This window comes from Tenrec ecaudatus, chromosome 18 (genome assembly GCF_050624435.1).
Source record: "Tenrec ecaudatus isolate mTenEca1 chromosome 18, mTenEca1.hap1, whole genome shotgun sequence".
Taxonomy (NCBI): domain Eukaryota; kingdom Metazoa; phylum Chordata; class Mammalia; order Afrosoricida; family Tenrecidae; genus Tenrec; species Tenrec ecaudatus.
This window is the reverse complement of record NC_134547.1, coordinates 48,530,660-48,540,224: the sequence shown is the minus strand read 5'-3', so window position 1 is coordinate 48,540,224 and position 9,565 is coordinate 48,530,660. Positions and strand designations below refer to the sequence as shown.

The 9,565-nt window shown below is 59.2% G+C and overlaps 1 protein-coding gene across 5 annotated transcripts in view; it reads left to right on the top strand.

Annotated features, from left to right (window-relative positions):
• The first annotated feature begins 338 nt into the window (after positions 1-338).
• The window catches only part of KIFC3 (kinesin family member C3), a 34,765-nt gene continuing 25,538 nt past the window's right edge, over positions 339-9,565 (top strand). For all 5 annotated transcript variants that reach the window (XM_075536795.1, XM_075536794.1, XM_075536792.1 and 2 more), the window contains exons 1-3: positions 339-452; positions 4,883-5,093; positions 8,589-8,734. In XM_075536795.1, coding sequence (XP_075392910.1) covers positions 4,922-5,093; positions 8,589-8,734 — 318 coding nt within the window. In that variant the 5' untranslated portion in view covers positions 339-452; positions 4,883-4,921. The remainder of the gene's footprint in view (positions 453-4,882; positions 5,094-8,588; positions 8,735-9,565) is intronic.

The following is a 9,565-nucleotide window of genomic DNA, read 5'->3' as shown; positions in this document are numbered from 1 at the left end:
GAAGCCTGCGCGGACGAGGTGTCCGTGGGAGTGGCAGTGCCGGGGCGTGGGGTAGCGAGCGCTGTGCGTCCCTGTGCCCGCCCGACCGTGAGAGCCCGGCAGTGTGCGGACGAACGCCCGCCTGTGCGTGGACGTGGACGTGGACGTGGACGTGTGAGCTCCGCAAAGGTAGGGGTGTGTGCACGGCGGCGTGTGCGGGGCGGGGGGCCCCGGGGCGCGGGCCCCGCGTGTGAGTGCGCGTGGGCGCGCGCCGCCGCCCCCCGCCGGGCCCGGGCTGGTTGCCATGGGAACGCGCCGCGGCCGGCCCGAGTTAATCATTTCCTGTGGAAAGTGTGCGGGAGGGGCGGCCGCGGGGCGGAGCGGGGCGGGCCGAGGCGGCGGCGGCGGCGTGGAGCGAGCCGGCCGAGCCCCCGGCGCTGCGGCGACGCGGGGACCCTGCCTCTGCCAGGCCGGTGAGTCGGGGGCCCTGGCGGGCTGGGAGCTCGGGGTCCCCGCGGCCCGCTGTCCGTCCGGGGCGCCGTGGCCGGGCCGGGCCTGATCGTGGGACCCTCCGGTGCTGGGGGGCGGGCGGCGGACTCGGACGCAGCCCTGCCAGGTCCCTGGCCGCGCTCGGCGCTCCGTCCAGCCTGCCCCGGGGACTGTGCCCCGAGCTGGGCACGCGAGCCCCACGTCCCCTGGGTTGGGAGCAGCCCTGGGTTCCCTGCACCGTGCCCTTCTGAGCGAGGCCGGGTCTGCAGCCAGATGTTGGTCAGCGCCAACCCCCTCCCGTGAAGGCTGCAGTTGTGTGTGTGGGGGGGGTGTCCTCTGGCCGTGCCCCATGGGCAATTGGCTTTCCACCCCCTAGTTCAGCTTTGGCCAGGGGCCTCTTGGGCTGTGGGGAATTGGCCATTGGCCTGCTGTCCGTTGGAGGGGAGGGGGAGGTGCCCTAGCAAGGAAGGCAAGGCTAGAAGCCGCCCCCTCATTGCCAGTTAGAGCCAACTCAGGCCTGGCACCAGGAGAGACTGGGGAGGAAGCTGTGTTTAATTTCTCCAGCGCTGCTGCCCCACCATGAGTGCCTCTGCCTCAAGGTTGCCAGCTGTGGCCTCCCCTGCCTTCCCCCACCCTGGGTGCCCCTTTGCCCGAGGCTGTGTGAGCACCCATCCTTGCCCAGTCTGTCCCTGCCCTTGGTCAGTGGCTGTCTCCTTGGCCAGTGGAGAGTCATTTGCCAGGAATGCAGCCTGGGAGTGGGGCCCTCTACTTGGACTTACTTTCAGTGGCACCGGGCACAAGGGAGCTGCACATTTCAAAATCCAGTTGTCTTGGGAAACCTAGATGTGTGGCTGTGTCAGGGAGGTCCCAGCCCCCGTGTGACCTCCCTGACCTGCTCACTCCCCAGCAGCAGCTTCTGGGCAGCTGCAAACCCTCCCCTTCCTGCAGCCAGGCCCTCTGCGTTCACCCACCCTTTGGGGGAAGTCAGGGGAGAATGACCATTTTGAGCTCCTTATTCTGGACCTCATATACATACGGTGTCTAATTTTCACGCCCACCTTCGAGGGTGGAGTACTTAGCATTTTATAGAGGGCCAGAGAGGCAAAGTAATTCACTCCAGGTGCCACAGCTAGTAAGTAGCAAAGCCTGATTTTTGAACCCCCTTTTGTTCACAACCACTCTATTGTGTAGGCCCCCTCCCCCCCAATCCTCAGTAGCTACAGGCCCCTGATGCCAGGCGGGTTATGGAATGCCCATGCAGGTGAGGGGAGAGAGGGTCTCTCTCTGGGCCCAGAACGCTGGCTTATTTGAGATTCCTTAATACTCTTGACACACCCCTTTCCCCCAGCACCCCTTGAGCTACTAAATTCAGCTGCCTTTTCCTCTTTGGATTTGGTCCACACCCTTCCTCTGTCTCCCAGACATCTTCCTCTCTCCTCCCGCCTTTCCCTCCCTAAATACCGCAGAGATAGCACCCCTCCCGCTGGCTCTGTCTTAGTGCAGCCCACTGGCAGCGCCCGGCTCAGGCAGGCAGGTGGAGCTGCAGTCTCCCTGCTTGCCTGTGGGCAGCTGGTCCTCAGGGTGGATGGTCTGCCCAGCTCTGTGCCAGGCAGCTTGTAGAAGAGGACACTTGGCTTCTTCTCGCCCAGCCTGTGCTGTCCACCCTAATTTCCACAGTGGGCCTGCAGGCTTGGGTTTGTTCTCCCCACCCTCCTGCCTCTTCCGGGGGACGGGACTCTGCACCCTGGAGGAGCCACCTTCCTCCTCCTGTGGTCGCCTTAAACCCCACTGCCCTCCCTGCCTTCTCCCTGTCTTCCCTGGTCCTTGCTTCCCTGAGCCTACCCAGCATGCTCCAACCCCTCCCGTCCTAAGGCCCACAGCCTCTGCTTTCCGCTGTCCTTCCTTTGCTTAGCCAGACCTTCCAAGGGAGGAAGGAGCAGCTTCCTCTGGCTCCTGTCCGACTCCAGAACCTTCCTGAGAAACTCTGGGCTTTCTGCCTGTCTCTGTCCTTCCATGTCCCCAGGGGCCTGGGAGCAGCACCATTTCTTTCCCATATGTTTGCCTGCCTGTTGGCCACTTCCACCACCCACCCCTGACTTTCATACCCTCCCCACCATGAGCAGAAGTGAGCTCCGTCCTCCCTTGGTTGCCCCGCCTCACATGTACTGGTGGCACCAGGGACCCACTGTCCCCTCCCAGCCTTGAGTGTCACCCTCCAACCCTGATCTCCGTAGAGGCTCAGCAGAGCCTTTATGTGTACTTAGTTTCAGGACGTTGACCCGCAAGCCACCGCAGAAGGCTTGATAGGGAGATAGCTCCAAGGTGGGTTCTGGGGTGGCCACAAATCAGCCATGTGTCCTCAGGAAGACACCATTCAAATAGATATCTTGACTGCTTCCTCGAAGTCCGGGGGTGGGATTCGTGGTGGAATTCAGGCAGGCTCAAGTTTGCATCCCGCCAGTTCCTCTCAGACACAGCCACCCCCCATCTGCCCTCGGAAGTCTGTGGGTTGCTGTGATACTGGCTGGTTTCCACGGAGCGTCCCCCTGAAGCCAGACTAGGAAGAAATCTGGCGACTGAGGGATCATTAAGCAGCCACGGGGCCTGGCCTTTAAGTCCAGCAAGCACTGCTAGGAAGGCTCACACTTCAAGCCCAAAGCAAACTCTGCATTGCCCTCTCTGAGCAGCCTTCCCTTCTATAAATGGCATCTCTGCCTGATGGACACATGGGACTGTCGCTTGGTTTCTAAGTATCCTCCAGCTGCTCTGTACACAGTGGTGGCGGTGGGGAGGTCACTGCCACGGGGCTGATTTCCATCCCAGAGTTCAAAGTAGAACCGGCCCTGTGCGTTTCTGAGACGGTACCTCTCGATGGGAGTACAGCTGCGGATGGTTTTGAACAGTTGGCGTGGCGGTTAGCAGCCTAATGTGAAACCCACGATGCCACCAAGGACCTCGCGCACAGTAGGTGTTCCATGAAAGACTTGAGCTCCGTTCTGGAAAGCTACCAGGGTTCCCTATACCCCGTCCAGAGTGTGAAGACCTCTTTCCCAATCGGACGGAGGGCTTTCTGGCTGTGTCTTGCTTTACATTATTGCACTGGGCCCTTCTGACGTGTTTCATATATGTCACCTGGAGGACCAAGGTGTGCCTGGCCCAACCCAAGCAGTGCCCATTCACCTCATGTGCATGCGAAGAAAAACAGGGCAATGAATACAAAAAAGAAGAATAAGGGAGACAGAGGAGAATCCAAGCTCTTGAGTTATGGTGCTGGGGAAGACTGTTCAAAGAACAGTGGATTGCTAGAAAAACAAACACGTCTGTCCTGAAGGAAGTGCAGCCGGAATGCTCTTTAAGAAGCCAAGGTGGTGAGGCTTCGTCTCGTAAACACTTAGGCTGTCCACCAGGAGAGACCAGCCCCAGGAGAAGGGCCCGATGTTTGGTAAAGTCCCGGGTCAGTGGAAAAGAGCAAGACCCTCGGTGAGACGGACGGACACAGTGGGTGCAACACACTGGCACAGCGGGAGAAGGCGGGCTTTCTACTCCCCTAAATAGTTCCGTGGTCTCCTATCCCATAAGGTTGCTATGCATGGGCCTGGACTCTTGGCAGTGAGTGAGCACATAGTAGGCACTTGACTAATAATTATCAAATGACGCATGCATGAAACTTTGGATCCCAACACCCAGCACGGTGCCTGCAGAGACACAGGCAGTCTGGCGGAATCCATGACGGAGCTGACACTGCGAGAGTTGGTAAAGATACCCCTAATTTAGTAACTGAGCAGATGGGTCTGCCACTGACCGCTGTCTGAGCCTGCGCAGTGACAGCTGAGATCCCGGGCATCAGCTGGTTGAAGAACCCGAGTCTGAAGCTTAGGAGATACTCAGAGAGTCAACCCTGCTATAGACAAGCAGGACACGGAGATTGCTTTTTTGGGGAAAGGGTTAGATGTCAAGTCCAGGGCTAACCTGACATGAAATGTAGCAGGCTCCGGGTGGCAGGGCTGAGATGGGGTCCTCTCGCGCCTCGTGGGGCTCCCTACTCGTTAACAAAACCAAAAAAAGAATGCATTGGGCTTGGTCGAGTTCATTCTGACTTGGCGCCCCCCGGTGTGTCGGAGTAGAACTGCACCCTGTAGGGCTTTCAGTGGCAGATTTTTCTAAAGTAGATCACCTGGCCTTTCTCCCCAGGTGTCCCTAGGTGGCCTGTTTCCGCCACCCTTTCCGTGGTTGTCGAGCAGGTCCCAGTCAAGAACAAACACCTCCGAATCAGTGACAGCCCTGTTTCATCCTTCCAGACAGGGGCACTAGGGGGACATTGGTGTGTAGGCAGTTGCTTTGGCTACCAGGTGACCTTCCGCGTGGCTTGCCCAGCCACGGTCACCTCCCTCACCTCCCCTGTTCTCTCCCACAGGTGGCCCAGAGCCCGGTGGAGGCAGCTGAGCCCCGGGCCATGGTCCCATCTCGAAGGACCTGGAACCTGAGAGCCACGCCCTCCCTACAGGGCCTGTGGAGAGTGGGCCGGGCCCGGGAGCCCGAGCCAGAGCCCGAGATGGCCCGCCCCGCCCCACCCAGCCCGGCTGCCCGCCCTTTCCCACACACCGGCCCGGGGAGGTTGAGAACTGGTGAGTCCGCATTTTTAAAATGCCTTTTTAGTTCCCTTCCTCCAGATACCAGAGAGGAGGCCGAGGTTTTTTCGGCAGTTCCTAAACCCGGTCGGAGCTGTCAGGTAATTACAGGGTAACCGGCAGGCTGAGCGAGCAGCCGGCCCGGGCTGGGTGTGGAGCTGTGGCTGTCTGGGTGCTTCTTCGGGCGGGTGCCCCTCTCGGGAAGGGGACGCTGCCCGCCCGCTGTGGAAGCCAGAGTTAAACTTTAACACCCGCTGAAGAGCAGGGTGGGTGGGGGCCTGGACAGACTGCTCCCCGACGCCCTTGGCCTGGGAGCTCGTGGTCTCTGGTCTTGCCCCAGCGGCGTCTGTGCCGCTTATAAACAAGGTAGGTGAAGTGGCTGCCGCCTGGCACTGACACTTGATCCCGCTGGGCTGGGCCTGGGGATGGTGTGAGGAGTGGACCCAGGTTGCCCGGAGCGGGGACTGGAGGGGCCGGGGTGCCCTGTGCCCGGGCTTGGGAGCCAGGGCAGCTTCCTAGGAGGACCGGACGGCATGCGAGCAGTAAGGGTCCCAGAGCCTGGGTTCTGGCCGTCTCCCTAGGGGAGCTGACCTGCCAGCTTGCTTTTCTGGGTCACGTCCCCCAGTGCCACGATGGGAGGACAGGATGTTAGTGAGCTGATTCTCTGGCTCCAAGTGGGGGCAGGATTGTTGGCTGGGGAGCTGCCCAGGACCCTGCTGGAGCCAGCTTGGATGTGTGTGTGTGTGTGTGTGTGTGTGTATGTATGTCTGGGAGTGGGGGTGGGGGTGGAGAAAGGGTTGTCCAGGCAAGGTGTCTTTAGGGGCATTCTGTCTGTCACACCTCCTCTATAGCTGGCGGGGTCCCTCTAAGCCAAAAGGTCTATATACCTCTTGGTGAGCATTAGGGGGCACTTCCGGCTCCTCTAGATTTGTGCTGTCAGCAATACCCAGTGGGATGCCTTTCAACGTCTCACAGGAGCTGCCCTCTGGTCCCCTGAGGCTGATGGCTCCAGGGTGGGGAGCCCTGTCATCTAGAAGAGACTGGCTCATGGCCGTCCCAGGGATACACTCGTGTAATCGGATGAGTTTGTCTTTTCTGGTTCAAAACAAAGAATCATCCAAACAAACAAAACCCCCAAATCTAGACCATGTTCCCATGGAACAGTTTGAAGGGACAGGAAATTATAAGGAAGAAGGTAACATCGCCAGACTGCTAACTGCAGGAAAGGTGGTTCGAAACCACTAGCTGCTGCTCGGGCGAAAGGTCAGGCTTTCCATTCCTGTCCAGCGCGGTCGTCTCAGAAACCCAAGGGCAGTGCGGCTCTGTCCGATGGCATGTGTCAGCATCCATTCGATGGCTGCGTGAGAGAACCTTGTCACCAAACATCTTCTGTGGTTCCTCCCGGTTTCTGGGGTACATTCAGAAATCAATCTCTGAAGTCAGTCTTAAGAGAATCCTGGTCTCTGTTCCTTTATCTTTGTTTTAAAGATCATTTTATTGGGGGCTCTTATAACTCTTATGACAAGCCATACAGCAGTTTTATCAGACACATTTGTACATATATTCCATCGTTCTTTTCTAGACATTTACTCTCTATTGAGCCCTTGGGATCAGCTCCTCTTTTTTCCCTCCCCACCCCACCCTCATGGCCCCTGATAGATTGCTGTTATTTCCGTATTTCACACCGACCGCTGCCTCCCTTCCCCTCTGTATGGTTTCTGTTCTTCCCCCTGGAAGGGGGTGTGTGGTTATGTGCCAGTCATTGCGATTGGTACCCCCTTCCTTCCCTCCTCTCCCCCGCTTCCTCCTACCCTTTTGGTATCGCTATTCCCATTCCCGTTCCTGGGTCCCGTGTGTCGTGAGTTTTACCTCTCGTCTGTACCTATGCACATGTTCTGGTCCAGTGCAGAGTGGGAAGCAGCACTGGGGCCGTGGTAGTGGGGGGTGAGGAAGCCTCAAGGAACCAGAGGCATATTGCATGGTCCATCGGTGCTCTACTGCATTCTGATTGACTCGTCCCTTCCCTGCGACCTCTCTGTGGGGGGATGTCCCGTTGGCTCCAAGGAGATCTGTGTGCCTGCCTCCATGGAGGGGTGTAGCAATCCATTGCTGCCCACTGGATCCCTCCAATCTCACCTCCATCAGCCCCAGTCCCAAGGGTGGGTTCACACCTGGGATTTGGATGTTGGCTCAGTGAAAACCCCCACCCCCCTGTACCACTCCCCTACTCCCAACACATGATTAACCCTTCCTGTCCACTGTGTGAACGCTGCCCCATCTTGCAGTTTCGAGAAGCTGGAGTGGTGGTGGCCGGCCAGATGGTGGCCCTGGGAGCCTGTCTCTGGGCCCTTCCTGGTGATCCTGGCCCTGAGTAAGCCCTGGATGGGCTTATCCGCTTAATCCACACGTTGGGGCCTTTGACTTTGTTCCTTACCTCCTTTCTTCACTGATGAGAAAGCAGAAGGGTCGAGGAGTCACCAGGGACTTGCCCTAGGAAAGTGATGGGCATCCCAGGGTGTCCCCTGAGAGAGAGCCCCCTTGCACCTTGCCCAGCCTTGCAGGCTGAGGAACTGGGCTGCCTAGGCTGTGCCTGCCCCCGGGGGTAGTGGATAAGGCATTGTTGACGCCACGTCAGCGCTGTGGGGCCCCCAGCACCCCCTTACACACCCGGATTCTGGTGAAGGAGGCAGCGGGTCGGACAGGAGGCTGCCCCTCACCTGGTCCAGAATATGCTTTGGGGGACTGCAAGGACCAGGCTACCCACTGTTGGCTGAATGAGCCAATCTGACTGCCGTCGAGTCAATTCCAACTCAGCGTGACCCAATAGGGCAGGACAGAACTGCCACGTGGGTTTCCGAGACTGTTAACTCTTTGCAGAATTAAAAAGCCTCGTCTGTCTCCCGAGGAGCTGCTGGTGGTTTCAAACCACTGACCTTGAAGTTAGCAGGCAAGCGTGTAACCCGCTGCGCCACCGGGGCTCCTGGGCCAAAAGCAGGCCGGGCAGATGTCGCCACCTAGAGGAGGCCTGGGGAATGTGGTGGAGGCGTGGGGAATACAGCCCCGCCAGCTCCCTCGGCTGCCAGCTCTGTGGCGCCCACCTATTCAGAATACAAGGGTCCCCTGCAGCCTGGAGAGCGGCCCAGTGGGGTCTGCTTACTAAGCTGTCCTTTCTACAGGTGCTGGCTGCCGGGTCTTGTGCCCGCAGAGCTGCTGGGGAGCGTCACATAGTCCACCCTTTGGGTTAACTCTTGATGGTGCAGCTGTGGGGTGAAGGGAGCCCAGAGCCTCTTCAGGCCCCAGGGAGCACGGCAGCCCTGCTGGAGCCAGCCCTTCTGATGGGTAGGGTGGGCAGGTATCCACCCGGCCACACCTGGGTCAGGCTCTGCAAATATGAGGGCGGGTGTGGGGGTGAACGCTGAGCTCGGCCACCACCCTGGCCAGTGGTCCAGCCAGCAGCCTGAGTATTTCACCTGACCCTCTGTCCTGGGACAGGGCGTGGAAAAGACACCCCGGCTGGCAGTGAGGAGGACACCACCTCCCGGAGCACCTCGGCCCGCCCTGCTCTCGCTCAGTGCAGGGCCCTCAGTGTGGACTGGGCTGGCCCTCGGAGTCCCCGCAGGCTCTACCTGGCTGTGCAGGTAAGCCTGGGGTGGAGGGGGAGTATATGAATTGAAGGGGTGAACGGCTGAGAGTGGGGACCTGCCTCCTGTCTCAGCCAAGCTCCCTGCGGCCATCGGGAGGCGGGGCAGGGGTGGGGTGGGGAGAGGCACCTGCAAGGAAACCTCAGGGAGAAGGCAGTGGCTTTGAAGCTATACCCTGGCTGGGGAGCGGAACCTTCCTGGAGCAGGTGCGGGGTCTGGAGTCAGTCTGTCCTGACTCGGGCATGTGGTCTGGAGTCTGAGGGGAAATCGTTGGCAGCCCCTCGTTTTCAGTGGGAGGATGCAAAGCTGGACCGGACGAAGCTCTCACAGCTGAGGGCTTTCACCATGGCGTCGTCACCAAGTGACTCCGTGCACCTGCACAGGATGTACGAGGGGCTTCGGGAAGCCTGTGGGAAAACGGGATGAACAGACGATGGTTTTTCTCCCACAAGCGGAAGCCCCGTTGCATAGAGACTCCGTGGTGGGAAACATGCCTGCAACATCATTTGCAGGAAATATAGTAATGGGGAGTCCATGCTGACTCCGAGTGACCCTACAGGACAGAGCAGAACGGCTCCATTAGGTCCCGAGACCGTCGGTCTTTACTGGAGCAGACAGTCTCTATGTTCTCGCTTGGACTGGCTGGTGGGTTTGAACCGCCAACTTTGGCAGTTACTCGTCCAGTACTTAACCTGCCGGGCCACCAGGCTCTTTGACAGTCATTCGTCTTGACTGCTGGCGAGGCCTGTGGCGCTCTGTGTAGGGTCTGTCGTCTTCCCAGTCTCAAGGCAGTTGCTATTCCTGGAGAGTTGCTGAGGAGGCCATGCG